Source organism: Trachemys scripta, chromosome 2 (assembly GCF_013100865.1).
Source record: "Trachemys scripta elegans isolate TJP31775 chromosome 2, CAS_Tse_1.0, whole genome shotgun sequence".
NCBI classification, from domain to species: domain Eukaryota; kingdom Metazoa; phylum Chordata; order Testudines; family Emydidae; genus Trachemys; species Trachemys scripta.
This window is the reverse complement of record NC_048299.1, coordinates 245,156,133-245,172,492: the sequence shown is the minus strand read 5'-3', so window position 1 is coordinate 245,172,492 and position 16,360 is coordinate 245,156,133. Positions and strand designations below refer to the sequence as shown.

At 39.2% G+C, this 16,360-nt stretch overlaps 1 protein-coding gene across 5 annotated transcripts in view; it reads right to left on the bottom strand.

The window, feature by feature from the left end:
- The window catches only part of VPS13B (vacuolar protein sorting 13 homolog B), a 948,921-nt gene that overhangs the window by 82,448 nt on the left and 850,113 nt on the right, over positions 1 to 16,360 (bottom strand). For all 5 annotated transcript variants that reach the window (XM_034763372.1, XM_034763367.1, XM_034763371.1 and 2 more), the window contains exons 40-42: positions 14,275 to 14,471; positions 4,286 to 4,467; positions 2,145 to 2,494 (exon numbers count right to left, since the gene is read on the bottom strand). In XM_034763372.1, the coding sequence (XP_034619263.1) occupies positions 2,145 to 2,494; positions 4,286 to 4,467; positions 14,275 to 14,471 (729 nt within the window). The remainder of the gene's footprint in view (positions 1 to 2,144; positions 2,495 to 4,285; positions 4,468 to 14,274; positions 14,472 to 16,360) is intronic.

The window sequence follows — 16,360 nt, the reverse complement described above, 5'->3', positions numbered from 1 at the left end:
ACTGGGATCAATCTAATGATTTAAAACAATTTAGAATGGTTTAAATGTTCAAATACAGTAAAAAACATTGCATCATTATTCAAGTGAAGCATGCATTTTCTGTTTCAGCATATACTCTATTATTAAATAATAACCCCTTAATGTTCCCTATACATTAATTTTATAATTAAAACCTTATTTACTTTAGCTTTGCATTCAGTTGTGCATTAGATTGTTACAGCTTGTATTTGAACAGGCATTTCATATTATAAAAGATTAGACAGTGAAACACAAAGTCAATAAGGGAAATTGTTTTTTAAAAAAGAGCTAATCCCCTCCGGTTTTCAGCATGTGACCTAGAAGTATAAAGCAAAATATGTACTTGGTGTTTTTTAGGCCTAAGCTACTTTTAAAACTTTCATCATTACTAAATCAATCCACATCTAGGAAACAAAGACACTGACAAAGGCTTCTGTTAAACCTGAACTCTTGACCTAAAGGTGCAAGGCCAAATTGCTTCATGCTTCATCTGTCTGTCCCATCCACATGGAATATAAAATTACTTATGCCATATATTAATCCAGTAAAAAATATGTGGAGAATTATTTTTCCTGCTTATTAAATACATGTTTCTTGTTGGCAGCATTTACTCTGTACTCGATGTGAACACCGTACATCAAACAATACTTACAACTGGGAAATTCATTTTTCCCCCTTGTGGAGGTAAAACCGCATACATAACAGCTTGGTAGCAATTTATTTAATAAGCAGTTTTGAACCCACTTCTGTGTCAAATGTCCCCTAATTTCAAAGTAGTGCAAGTTTTTAATCTAGAATACTCAGGGCTAGATACCCACCACATCAGAACATGGTGGCAAGTACCCTTGACATGAGAGGAAACGAGAAAATTACAGCAACAATTACAGAAGTATATCCTCCTGTGGATCATGTTAACATTGCCAAAGCCATGTATAAATCAGAACCAACTATTCATAGAATGTACCTGTCAGCAATATACTATACGACATATGGCTCTACTTAATCAAATATACAAGTCCATTTTTTCAACTCAGAATATTCCTTCAAGGCACTGTGTAGTCAGTCAGCCATTTACACTCTGATGTGGTTTAAAACATTTAAATATTTATGCACCATATTTTATTTAGATGTATAACTGTGTCTGAGAGACTTTTTTATCCTAAGAGGAAACTAATCTTTCTGAAGGCCATGTTTCAGTAGTTGCCACACATCTTAGATGAGGCTCTGGTTCTAAGACAGAAATATTCTGGGCTTAACTGGGCTAACAAGGACTCTCATGTTTTTTCTATGTTTGTTTTTTATTAAATGCATTGTTCAAATATGACAAAAGACAGAAATTGGAGCTACAAAGATCTTTGTTCACAGTGATATTTGAACCAGCTGTAAAGATTTAAATCACACTAGCTCTTGTTTTATGAATGTCCTTTTGCAACAAGCAAACCATGGAGTGCCCTTAAAAATAATTTTTTTTATATAAAACAGATGTTTTATCTTTTTTTTACTTTGTATTGTAGTGCCATTACAGGTAATTAATTCACAAGAAACATATTTGTCTGTAGGCAGATAAAGAAAATTATTTGCGTTCAGGGCTGTATTGAGGTGAGAGCATTATAGACCTTTGAAAGTTCACTGAAGAAGCAATGTTCTTTGCACCAGAATTGGTCTTGCCGATTAATGCTGCATATACAGAATGTAATGTGACACTAGTACTGAACTTCAATAAGAATAAAAGCAGTAGCTGTTGGAAAGAAAATGTCATACTACTAAGAATGAACTAGTCTTGCATATCATACATCATTCACATATTAACTGAATATTTTGTATTTCAAAGACCCACTGGGTTAGAATCTGATCACAGTTATACCAGTATAAATCACTGTCACTCCACTGAAGTTCAAGCAGTTAGTCTGGATTTACTCAAGTGTAACAGAGCAGAATGTGGTCCATTATATCTCCTAATTTTCACAGCTGTGTTTGAATTAATGTTCAATACTAGAAAGACTTCTACTGTAAAAGTCTTTTACATCTTTGACTATTGTTAATAAATTTAATTACCACCAACTTTGATTTTAAGTGAATCCAAATAGCCAGAATGTAATTTCTTTCATGCTACCATATTTGCATACCTGTTGCCAAGCTTGAAATGCTGTATTCAGAGAATGAACTGCATGCTGCCCAAAGTTTACGAATATGGGGTCCACCATCACAGTGCAGTCCAGCAACCTTTCTGTTGCACTGCTAGAAATGGCAATCTGCCCACAGATTTTGAAAGGCTTCACGATATTTTGCATAGTAACATTTCGGCACTCCAAAAGTTTACAGTCAGTCCATGTAGAAAACTTGATCTCCTTGAAGACTGATTCATCACTCCACTGCCGGAGATGTGTGTGGGGCTCTTTGAAGGAAACTATCATGTATTCTAGTTCAGATGGAACATTTTTATCAGAGGTAAATGGTTGAAGGAACCTTGTTGGTGCTGTTAAATTAAAGAATAGATAGAATTAAAATAGGATATCAATAATGCAGTCAAGCTTTAAGAACGTCTTTGCTTTCCGAAATTATTTTTTTTATTTGGAGGAGCTTTTCATGTGTTCAAAATGTGTAAAATACATAGAATAGCTTAAACGTCTGAAACTTAAAATTATTGGTGATAGTGTAGAGTATTTAATAAACAAAGACCACTATAATTAATATAACCTTATACACTGCAAACACCATGTACGTAAAAATAAAATCCATGCAGATATATTCATAAACGTAAGCAACCAAAGAACCTTATATATGTTACTCTGGGTCCTAGCTCTGTCTTTCACTTTTTGTCTGTTAAATCCAATGTTAGGCACCATTTCTGCATTTTGTGTAGTGTAGGAAGGTTCCTGTACCAGCACACTACACAATGCAGAATTGGGGCCTTACATTGTAAACTTATTTGGAGTACGGCCAATACTGTTGTCAGTTCTGTTTGTGTAGGGGGAGTATGTATGTAACATGCCATACACATTTATGAGCCCGTATAAATAATGAATACCAGTAAAACTGTCATACTTGTTGAACTGCCATTCTGCAGACTAACAGGTTTTATAATGAAATTTCTATACTTGCTCTGATTAGCAGATTATTCAAAAACCACAAGTATACTCTCCCTTTCATAAGCAACATAATCACTCAAAAACTTAAAACAAACCAATACATAATCTTGAAACTTCAAGATTGAGAAATATATAACAAAGGTTTCATCTGCTGCACTGGAACCAAAATGCTCAGCCTTTGCACACTCACGCCCTATTATCTTTAAAAAATGTTCAAAAATGTAATGGATTCAGTAAGTTTTGTACTCTATTTGTACAGCACCTAGCAAAATAGATCCCAATACTGACTGGGACTTTTAGGTGCAATAAAGATAACAGCATCAGCATAAACTCAATTGTTGCTGAAACATGAAACAGCTGTGTTTGATTTTAATCTGATTGTTGCTTTTTCCATTATGTATAATTCCACAGCTCCAGCAACTGGAATTGGAGTATAATAGCTCGAAAGTTTAAGCACTGTACAGCACTAGCTGGTGTACAATTAATTTACTAGATTTTACTAGCATTCATGTTAGTAAAATTTGATATATTTTAATTTTGCAGAAAAACCCAGAACTACTAATGAAAAAAGCAGTTCCTTTAAAAGGTATCTTAGGTATTTGTTCATATTCCAAACAAAGCATTGTTGGCATTTGAAATCAAACAATCTAAAGATCTCTTGGAATGTATATGACTTTAATGCAATGATAGAGAGCACTGAACAAAAACAGATTCCTCTTTCTAAAAATGATCATAATTGGAATAATGATTATATCTGCAGTTCCTTTACCAAGGAATCCTTACTAAAGAGGTTGCAAAATTGTCAAATATTTCAACAATAATGTAAATATGTTGGAAAATTTAAAAGTTGAATTGGTTCTATAAGTTGGCTCAAGAGTGAACTGGCACCTGCTATTACTAGTCAGGGCTAAGAAAACTGAACTACTTCTACATACAATCACTCAGTCCCCAAGGGACAAAGTGAAGCTGATCAGTCAGTCACACTGCTTTTGGAATGTAGTCTATCAATCGACACAGAACAGAAGTTGTGAGTTTGCACTGAAGTGATTACCAATGGCCTTTCCTAGTAGTGATTTTTCATAGTTTGCTGCCTGAAGAAGAAACTGGGAATATAGAAGGCAAAATGATAGTAAATCATAATTAAATGTTTTCGTTATTATGAGTTAAAAGGTACGAACCTGTGCCCAGCTGATCAAGATGATGGCAGAGATGGAGTTCCAAATGAGCAAAATGGACTGAAACGCCAAGTGAAGGCACAAACCAAGGAGTAAAACAGGAGTCAACCCTGGTACAGGCTGCTAACGCTGTAGGAGTCACAAGCTGATCACATGCACTTTGTGAGCCTGATTCACTTTCAGAGCTGTGGAAAATATATAATGAAGTAGTAGCTCAGCAAGTCCAGGTCTTTATCACTTTATAACAGGATTTGAGCATTTGCTATGCTGTTTTTCTGACATAGCCAAAATAACCATTTTATTTTATGTTTAACTGTTAATACTGGCACAAAGGAGGGACAAGCAAGAGCTCTGTGTAAGCTCGAAAGCTTGTCTCTCTCACCAACAGAAGTTGGTTCAACAAAAGGTATTACCTCACTCCCCTTGTCTCTCTAGTATCCTGGGACTGACATGGCTAAAATAACACTGCATACAATACTGGCATACAATTTGTTTTCAAGCTGAAGTCGGTAGACAATATTTCAATCAAAGAACTTAGTTATTACAGTAGAGTGCATTCAATTTACTTACTGAAATATGTGAACAAAAAAATGAAGAAATTAAACTTTTAGAAATTAATGAAAAATGGCAGTTATGTTTTAATGTTTGTTAAAATGTAGTGATCAACTGTGTTGACATTGCAAAGGCCATAAGAAAGATTTGAAAACTCACTTTACCAAGACAAAAAAGGATTTTTTAAAATAAAGTACTCCACAATTTATATACTGTAGCTATGTTTTCCACATTTGAATCCCTCCCTGCAAGCCTCTTTCTTATTGTCCTCTGCCACTGTATAGTCAGCATTTTAGAAAAATATGTCTTAGACAAACCTCTGTTATAAGCTTAGCATGGAGCCATATAAAATCTATTATGAAACAGTAACTGAACAATTTAAAAATGCCATCCCAGTTGAATTTTCTCTTGCTAATGACAATTCCTGACACTGTGAATATTTCCAAGACTTATCCTGAAGTTCTCTTGAGAACAGCTAAAACTGCCTTGCAAGCCTATAGGTTGCTAAAACATCTTAGCGGTACAAATAAACTTTCTAATTTAAGCCAAATCAATCATTAAATGCTCCTCACTCCCACTACTTTAGCTATTTTGCAATTTTAGAGTTCTGGGGTTAAAAATCACAGGTTTTGTTTGAGACCAACAAACTCTGAGTTTTTGTCCACAGTTAAATACTGGTTTTGTGTTCAATTTTAACCAAATATTAAATATATTATGCGAGCCTAAATTTAGTAAATAACAAAAAGACATAAAATTTGGAGCAGATTTGGATTAAAAATTCCAAAAATGTAACCAATATGCTTTGTACATTGAGGGCAAAATTTTCAGCCCTTCCATTTATCTTCAATTTCTACATGCGAATCTGCAAAATTATGCATAAATATATATGTGCCCATAATTTTCATGCGCAAACACTTTAATTTAATTTCCTAATGTTTATGTCACACACCTAATTTGATCATCATGTGTTATAATAAATAACTAGCATGATATTTATCTTCAAAGAGCTTAAAGTACATTTTGGGCTTGTGGACATGATGAGTTTTTGGGATTCATGAAAATGTTAGACTAACAGGTGCTATATATGTTTAACAATAAACAATTCAAGATGTGTTCATTATCAAAGGAAAAAGACAGGATGTAATGTACAGAGATAGTGAGGGAGGAGAGAGAGATCTGCTACTGGATTTATAGAGAGACAAGGTGGCTGAGATAATATCTTTTATTGGACCAACTTCTGTTGGTGAGAGAGACAAGCTTTCGAGCTACACAGAGATCTGCCTCAGGTCTGGAAGCCCAGCTCTGTGTAACTCAAAAGCTAGTCTCTCTCTCACCTACAGAAGTTGGTCCAATAAAAGATATTACCTCATCCACCTTGTCTTTCTAATACCCTGGGCCTGACACAGCTACAACATCACTGTATATTAGATTTACAGTTGATTTCTATGCTTCCTTTTCCCTCTTCCATTTGTCCCCTATTACTTTGAAAATGGCCAAAGTCATAGGCCATCCATCATTGCCACTTCCATTGCCTATGTTTATAACTCTCTCTACAGTACAGCTGATCTCTGCCATGCCAATTGGTATCTCTGGAAATAAATAATTCTTCGAGATGGCTTGGGCTAATGGTTAGGGAATTGGACTGGGAGATCTATGTTCTAATCTTGGTTCTGCCATGCAAATACTCTGCCTCAATTTCCGCATATGTAAGACAGAAACAATTATGCTTTACTCTCCTTTGTAAAGTACTTGGAGATATACGGATGAAAAACATTATGCAATAACTAATTATAAGAACTAGATAATACTTAGTACTGCCAGGAGTGCAGGGGACTGGACTAGATGACCTCTCAATGTCCCTTCCAGTCCTACGATTCTATGATTATTATAGTAGTCTCAAGGAGGGATGGGCAAAGCTTAAAAATAACCAATTCTGATAATCACCCAAAATTTAAATGGTTATCTGGATCATCGAGTGCTTTTCAGTTTGCAAAACCAGTTAGTAATCTCAGAAGAACTGGCAATACTGTAAGAGCAGCCTTTCCCATGATATTTCAGCACTTCCTGTTCTGTCCAGAGACAGAGACACACAAAAATAAAAAAGAGAAGTAGGGGGAAAGAAAGGTTAATCTAACTTTTTAGAACCTTAACAAAGATTTAATTTTAGTTTTTTCTTTGAGTCAACTTTTAATTTATCCAAATTGATTCATTTAGCCCTGTTCACAGTAACCTCCCAGAAATGCACTCTCCAAAGTAATTATTCATTGTCATAAAAACCAGAGCAAAGTAGTATGAAGCCGTAAGAGCATCTCAAATTTTCTTTAAACTCAAACATTTTTCTTTTCAGAAACCATTGTACCAGCAACTCTCAGTTTTTCCTTCCTCATTTATTATTACAAGGATATTTTCATAAAAACCAAACCCCTTGTTTCTTCAGACTTCATATAATCTGCTTCTTACGTATTTTTATTTACAGAGTCCTAGTGTGCTAAGGCCTTTATTTCCCACCTCTAATCATAATAATGATTGTGGGGCAGCATGACATGGTTGATGCAGGAGGACTTGTCAGAAGCTTCACTCCTAGAAAGTAATTTAAGGCATTTATCCATACTTTACTGTGATCTCCTTGCTCTACAAACAATATACCAGATGGGTATAATAGCTGGGCACTCAAAATGTCAGGCACTCAAAAAGATCTTTAAAGACTCTAAACTACTTTCATTTATTCATGTGGAGAAACCTTAGTTTGAAAAAGGACCACCATATCACTAGTTCCTGAACCAACTGCTGAGACCAACTCCAAGAGAAACTTGAAATAGCAAACCCCACCACTTACAAAACACTTGATGCAATTATGTCCAGTAATCTAGAGTTAAATAGCAAGCTTGAGTAGAACTATGTTTTTTCTGCAACAAAATGAGCATAAAATTGTTGCACGTTAGTGAAGAAACAGGAGAACAGAGGTAACATAGAACATAAGAACGACCATACTGTGTCAGACCAAAGGTGAATCTAGCCCAGTATCCTGTCTTCCCACAAAGGCCAATGCCAGGTGCTTCAGAGGGAATGAACAGAACAGGTAATCATCAAGTGATCCATCCCATTGCCCATTCCCAGCTTCTGGCAAACAGAGGCTAGGGACACCATCCCTGCCCATCCTGGCTAATAGCCACTGATGGACCTATTCTCCATGAATTTATTTAGTTTTTTTTTTTAACACTGTTAGTGTCTTGACCTTCACAACACAGAGGTTAATTTTAAGCTCCTGAAGAGGACCTCATGCTATTGTGAGAAAATCAATGTCCCCTGAAAATCATTTGAGGCAAAAAAAAATTAGGATTCTTTGTTTATTTCTCTCACATTTAAAAAATTTCTGGGGTTCTTCATTTTCATAACTGTTTGGCCACGGCTGGGGAAATGATACTATTATGAGTGAGAGAGTCCATTGTTCTTTTTCCCAGAAACCATTTCCAGGGTCACTACTTCCCATATTGGTATTCAAAATAATAAGTACAATAAAGGAGTCAGCATTAAACAAATATCAATATTTGCTAACAGTTACTTTAGTGGCATCTGGGATACCACAATATCACCCCATTCAGAAAAGAAAAGAACTGCAGTATTTCATATATCATTTTGTGGTAAAGCCATCAGTAAATATTTATTTTTAAAAGGAGACCACAGTACTTAGAACCAATTTAGAGCTTTTCCTATTCAAATGACTTGATATACTGTGATTGCAATCCGATTCTTTGTCTGAGCAGACTTCAGATTGACCTTCAACATTGCTTTAGTCTTAAAGTGTAAGCAATGAGAATTAGAGTGCTGAATTTTCTGTCTTTCATTCTACTGCCCATTATATGTCATATACTGTCTGGTAATAAAACAGAATTATTTGATAGTCCAGAAATACTCCTTCTGTTGAGTCCTGTTGAAGCAAAAGTAGGTGTTTTAACTTTGCAGAAGTACATTAAATAAGCCCCTGATTGTGATAACAAACAATCGTGATTCACAAACATATGATAGGTATCAGAGGGATAGCCGTGTTAGTCTGGATCTGTAAAAAGCAACAGAGAGTCCTGTGGCAGCTTTAAGACTAACAGATATATTGGAGCATACGCTTTCGTGGGTGAATACCCACTTCATCAGACGCATGTTACATGCGTCTGACGAAGTGGGTATTCATCCACGAAAGCGTATGCTCCAAACATAGGATAGTGGGCAAGATTCTCTGGCTTGCTCCAGAGGCACAAAGGTAGCAGAGACTGTCTGCAACTTCCCTGCTAGTAATAAAAAACAACACAGTTAGCTTATACAACTCCAAGTATGGCATCGTATATTGAGGTGTGATTGTACTGGGAAACAGAGAAAATATAAGTACAAACAAAATTGAATCTAATATTGTAGAATGATTTCCAAAGATTCACATGAAGTGTCAGAGTCTATAAAATGGACAACTTCTACAATACAGATAAGATATATTCAAAAATTATAATTTCACATCTTACAAACCCAGAAATGCTCTGGCTAAATGTGTGATGACTGGGAACAATGACTAATCCTGACCTGCATTATTCCTACTATTCCAACAGTGGAATTCTTTAAAGCAAAACTGCCATTTGTGACAAATTGTGACAAGGAAAAATATCCACCTGGAGAAGAAAGAGATCACTTAACTCATGGTTAGAACACAGGTCTCTAGAGGTCTGAGTCCACTACATCAAACTACTTTGAATCTAACCCAAAACAATTAACTAGAAACACAATTGTGATTTCCCATATGAATTTCTTAAAAAGTAGATGTCAAAGGCATATTGCAATTTGTTTGCACTTGTTTTATGATATCTTAAATATGAAGATGTTTCTGCTAAGGCATTTTTCATTTTTAAGAATATTGACAAATTACAAATCATAATTATAGAAATGCTGTTATTCAGTACATAAAATATATACAGTAGCCTTTAAAGCCTTTACTATGATAACCAGTATGAATAGAAATTGATGGAGCCTCCCTGCCCCCCAGTCTTTTTCTACTTAGGCCTAGTACAATACCTTGAAGTCTCTGTAATGAGAGCTTTCCATCCCTGCCCCACGAAACCTTTACCTACAAAGCTAATTTATTCTCAGGTAAGAACATAATTCTGCTCCTATACCCTCTTATTTTAGGACTGCTCATGAGTTGCAATTGCCAATCATCCCATATTACGTGGGGATGCTTCTGTTGTGGACTATCTACTAAAGCAGAGGTGGGCAAACTACGGCCTGCGGGCCACATCTGGCCTGCGGGACCCTCCTGCCCAGCCCCCAAGCTCTTGGCCTGGGAGGCTAGCCCCGGCCCCTCCCCCGTTGTTCCCCCTTCCCCGCAGCTTCAGCTCGCTCTGCTGCCGGGCATAATGCTCTGGGCGGCGGGGCTGTGAGCTCCTGGGGCAGCGCAGCTGCAGAGCCCAGCTTGACCTGGTCTCTGTGCTGCGTGGTGGCGGTGGCGCGGCCCGGCTCCAGCTGGGCAGTGCGGCTGTAGCGACACCAGCCACCGGTGTTCCAGGCAGCGCGGTAAGGGGGCACGCAGCAGGGGGGGTTGGATAGAGGGCAGGGGAGTTCAGGGTGGTGGTCAGGGTGGTTGGGGGGGGGGAACAGGGGGTTAAATGGAGGCAGGGGTCCCAGGGGGGCAGTCAGGAAGGAGGGGGGGTTGGATGGGGTGGCAGGGGGCAGTCAGGGGCAGGGTTTCCGGGGGCTGTCAGGGGACAGGGAGAAGGGGTGGTTGGATGGGGCAGGGGTCCCATGGAGCCGACAGGAATGAGAGGAGGGGTTGGATGGGGCGGCGGGGGTCTGGGGGCGGTCAGGGGACAGGGGTGTGTGGACGGGGCAGGGATTCCGGGGGGGCCGTCAGGGAACAGGGGAGGTTGGATGGGGCAGGGATCCCGGGGGGGGGGGAAGGGGGGTTGATAGGAGGTGGGGGCCGGGCCACGACCCCCTCCCCTAACCGGCCCTCCATACAATTTCCAAAATCCGACAAGGCCCTCAGGCCAAAAAGTTTGCCCACCCCTGTACTAAAGACTTTAAAGACCATTACAATTATTTCACATGGGACTTCAAACTGGATTTGAACAATGAATGGCCTTACAAGTGAAATAAGAGTTATTTAAAAATGAAGCCACTCAGCCCCTAGATTATCCATTTCTGCATTATTAATCACTCCCTAATCAATGCAAATAGTGAGTATGCCATGGATTTTGATAATACCGTCTTTGGATAGCATAATAGCCATCACGGCCGACATTACCACAGCCTGTCATCTACTACTCAGCATGTAAGCTGAATCCATATCTTCCCCACCAAATCTGCAGTTTTCACCAAATCACCAAATAAGATGAGACACACAAGTTTCACCCATTATTTCCATGTTAGGAATCAATAATAAAATACTTAAAACACACCTTTAGTACTAGTTATTAGCATATCAGAGAGGTCATAACAAAAACCTGTAGGTTTTTTGGGTATTTTTTGGTTTGTTTGTTTTTAAAGAAAGTTATTGGTAGTGTGGGAGTCTGATCCAAAACATAAAAATCAAATACAGAAAATAAACTCCAGCCAAGTTAAGGATTTTATAGGACTAATTCATTTTTGTAGGAGAATTCTATATTAGATGTTTTAAAAATTAATCAACTGATTAATCATGTGTTATTACATCACTTAAAATATCAAATGCTATGCAAATATGAAGTAATAATACTAAACAACACATCTGCACAAAAATGTGCTTTTTGGTACTTATATCTATTTTTCTTTTTTAATGATGGAGTTGAGAGTGGAGTGAGATAGGTATCTAGATGTAGGTTCTCTCACTTTTCACCCCATCGGTCCTGATTGGGATGGCCAGTGAAGCAGTTCCAGATACTATTCGGTCTAAATGGAGATCTTAGAGTGTCCACCATCAGGCATTCATTTTGTTTCTCTTTACTCTCCATATTACTTTGTCCCTGCTTCCTCATAAGAGCTAGAAATGAATCTAAGGAAGACTATAATTTGCCCTGGTTTACACTTCTTTCTGGCCCCTTTAGAGACTCAAACATGCTCCTGAATCTAGATCTCCTGGTGTGAGCTAATATCTAAAAAAGGCTTTTTTTTGCTTTTCCTATGCCCACAAAATTATGGAAAGTAGCTGTATGAGTACAATGAAAGTTATCATGGTAGATTAAAAGTTTCATGTCACTGTACCACTAATTTTTCTTCAGATATATTTATTTAATACAGTGGTTCTTGACATTTTCCATATTATGACCCCATGTTATAACAGAAAAACTTGCCCCAATCTATCTATAAAGAAAGGGAAGGTGGTCATCACTCCACGTTGGACCTATGACCACCCGCACAGGTGCTGCAACCAGAGGCTGAAAACCACAGATTAATATATTTTGCATGTGTGAATTTGTATTGTGCTAGGAAATGTTTCTTATGTGCATCACCATTTTCTGAGTTAAATTGGATTACTCTATTAGTTTTTAAAGTTATTTGCATTTCATTTAAACACTAGTGTTGCTCCTAATGATCGTTGCTTACAAAACTTTTTAATAGAACTCTCTGTGTGAAATATTAGATACAACGATAAATCCCATTTGAGTAGAAAACAATAGCTGTGACTGCAATGTCAAATGCTTTGATGAAAAAAAATCTACTGAATTTCACTAGCTTTATTTCCAATTCCCACAGAGTTCACATTTCTATGGTGCTAAGTTGACCACAAAGGTAATTTTGCAAAGGTCCCACATTCAAAGGAATTAACCTTGTCTAAAACACTTAACTTCTCAATGATGAAAATGCATTCCTTCACAATTAACATCAAGAAATCATTTCCAACCTGATATTATTAATGGAAACCAGATGTTTAATTTTTTATTGATTTTGTTCCTGACTCCCCCTGAATTCTATGGGTTCTCTCTCTCTCTCTCTCACACACACACACGGCAGTATCAACCAACAAACGGTTGCAGTAGGCAATCTCCCAATCCATCCAGTATAATTTTCTAAAAGGACAGGAAGGAGAGTAGTTTGACATCACTTGCATTGTTATTTCTGAATAGCAGATACAATAGTGCACCCCAATAGTTTTTTCAAACTCTGTAAGGTAATCAAAAAACTCATCAACAAAATCCAAACTTTGACTCTCAGTGCACGTCTTTCACAGTTAACCATTTATGAAGCTTCCTGATGTGAAGAAATGAAAACATTTATCTTCTGAAATAATAAATGTTTCAGAAATCTCCTGATGTAAATTTCCATTTGTTAGCATAGTAAGAACACAGTGTGATTGATACATAATGACCATAAAGCATCACTAAGATTATAATTAACATTATTGAGATATGCACTCACAGCTGAATTGTGCCTTTCAGGTTCTGGCTCACACAGGGCTGGATTAAGGCAGGGGCTTTAGGGGCTGCAGCCCAGGGCCCCGGGTCAAGGAGGACTCCGCAAAAATAAATCACAGGCAGCAGTCAACTCTGGGCCGCTAAAAGTCACATGGCGGAGCGGGGCACTCAGGCAGGCTGCCTCCATGCTGTGGACCCATGCTGCTCCTGGAAGCGCCAGCTGCTAGCACATCTCTGCAGCCCCTGGCTGGGAGGCGGCTCCACACACTGCCCCTGCTCCCAGCACTGTCCCTGTAGCTCCCATTGGCCTGTTCCCGGCCAATGGGAGCTACAGGGATGGTGCTTGAGGGTGCGGGCAGCTCATGGAATCACACTGTCCCCCCTCCTCCCAGGGGCTGCAGGACTTGCTAGCAGCCAGCCGCTTCCTGGAGCAGCATGGTGTCGTCGCCTGCGGTAAGTGCCTCCCCGCCAGAACCTGCATCTCGCACCCCTCCTCTACCCCAACCTCCTGCCCCAGTTCAAAATCCCCCTCTTGCACCTGCACCCTCTCCTGCACCCAATCCCCTGCTCCAACGCCCTCCTTGTATACAGGGGCCCCACAAAATCTAAAAGCCCCGGGCCCACAGGAGAGTTAATCCAGCTCTGGGCTCAAACCAAGGGCAGTGCAAAGATGCACAACTCTGGTGGTAGCTACCAGGTGCACAGGGGAAGCATGTCTCCTACTACACCACTCAATGAGTTGTGGCACATCATCCCTTCCTTAACGAGTCACTTTTGCTGCCTGGTGCAGGTGGGTGGGGATTGGCCATGGCCTGACGGTCTCCTTCCCCTTTTTAATAATCTTTGTGCTCAGAGAGTCCAAGGATTGCAAGGTTGACAATTAACTTATGAATCTGCAGGAAGAGAAGAAGGTTTCTTTCTTCACTCCATGGACTTGTGTGAGGGTCAATCACAATCTGAAGATCTGTTAGGAGAAATTACTACTAGCAAAAGTGAAAGAACATCAGTTTCACCAAGTTTCTTGAACCAGTTCTTTCCAGGGAATAGTATAGCTTTCCCTTGTTTTAAGATTACCTTTGGTCATCAGCTCCATTCTGATTGCTGTTCAGGACAATCCTCCAAAGGTCTGAGGCTACAAGCTCCTTCTGATCATTCACAAGGCTGATACTGGGCAGCTGCAGCTCACAAACTTTGCTTTCTGATAGACTGAATTCCCGGAATGCAATGAATGATTTCTGGAGCTCATCCCAGTACTCCAAGCTACAAGGAACCTGCGACATTAAAGAAATCTCAGTTACTCTGTACTTCTATACAAGTACACAAAACAGGTATCTACAGTACACTTTATAATGATAAAATTAAACTAAAATAATTGCCAAATGACCAAGAGAATTTTAAATTCTTATTATGTATCCCGTTCTACTTCCATATAGTTAAGTTACATTATTATTAGACCTTTCTATGAAGATGTTACTTAACACATAACACCTCTTATGTACTGGGAAAAGAAATAGTTATTTAGACTGTAGTGTATATGCATGACAAAGACAATACAAAAAATCCCATATTCACATTAGGTAGTCAAAAGATCCATTGGCTGTGACTATAGTATAGAGTACTCTACTCCTCAATAATATAGTGACCTTAATATATGGAGATATTCTATCTCCTAGAGCTGGAAGGGACCCTGAAAGGTCATTGAGTCTAGCCCCCTGCCTTCACTAGCAGAACCAAGTAATGATTTCTGCCCCAGATCCCTAAGTGTCCTCCTCAAGGATTGAACTCACAACTCTGGGTTTAGCAGGCCAATACTCAAATCACTGAGCTATCCCTCCCCCCTTGCATCAGTCTCTTTGTATACATCTGCTGTCTCTTGTCTGATGCTTATAGTGTAAGCTCCGTGGTTCAGGTCCAACTGGTACACACAGACACCAGTATCCCCTTTGCTCCTGTCCCCCACATTCTTCTGCATGCCACGCCCCCTAAATTATTTCCTCTTGCCCTTGCTGTTGAGTAGTTCTGCTGCAACTAAGTTTTTTAAAGTGATTGTTTAGTATTAATGGTCTTTTTTGTAGGTTATTTGTCATAACTGAAAGTTTCTTCTTCAATAGGGGCTGAAAAACAGTGTTCTTCTATAGAAAATTTCACGAAGCATTGCTCTCTTTCAAAATGGCTACCATCTGCTCAATGGCAATGGCCATCTTCTCTAAAGGCAGCCTGGTTTCATTTCTATTGGGAACAATAGTAGGTGGTGGCCATTTTGAAAAAGGCCTCCTTCGCTAGGAGTAGCCTGCAAATTTCACTCCGATTGAGTTGAAAGCACAAGTTACCAGCATAAAGAAATTTACAAATGATACTACATAGAATCATAGAATCATAGAATATCAGAGTTGGAAGGGACCTCAAGAGGTCATCTAGTCCAACCCCCTGCTCAAAGCAGGACCAATTCCCAGCTAAATCATCCCAGCCAGGGCTTTGTCAAGCCAGGCCTTAAAAACCTCCAAGGAAGGAGACTCCACCACCTCCCTAGGTAACGCATTCCAGTGTTTCACCACCCTCCTAGTGAAATAGTTTTTCCTGATATCCAACCTGGACCTCCCCCACTGCAACTTGAGACCATTGCTCCTTGTTCTGTCATCTGCCACCACTGAGAACAGCCAAGCTCCATCCTCTTTGGAACCCCCCTTCAGGTAGTTGAAGGCTGCTATCAAATCCCCTCTCATTCTTCTCTTCTGGAGACTAAACAATCCCAGTTCCCTCAGCCTCTCCTCATAAGTCATGTGCTCCAGATCCCTAATCATTTTTGTTGCCCTCCGCTGGACTCTTTCCAATTTTTCCACATCCTTCTTGTAGTGTGGGGCCCAAAACTGGACACAGTATTCCAGATGAGGCCTCACCAATGTCGAATAAAGGGGAACGATCACGTTCCTCGATCTGCTGGCAGTGCCCCTTCTTATACAGCCCAAAATGCCGTTAGCCTTCTTGGCAACAAGGGCACACTGTCGACTCATATCCAGCTTCTCGTCCACTGTGACCCCTAGGTCCTTTTCTGCAGAACTGCTACCTAGCCATTCGGTCCCTAGTCTGTAGCAGTGCATGGGATTCTTCCGTCCTAAGTGCAGGACTCTGCACTTGTCCTTGTTGAACCTCATCAGGTTTT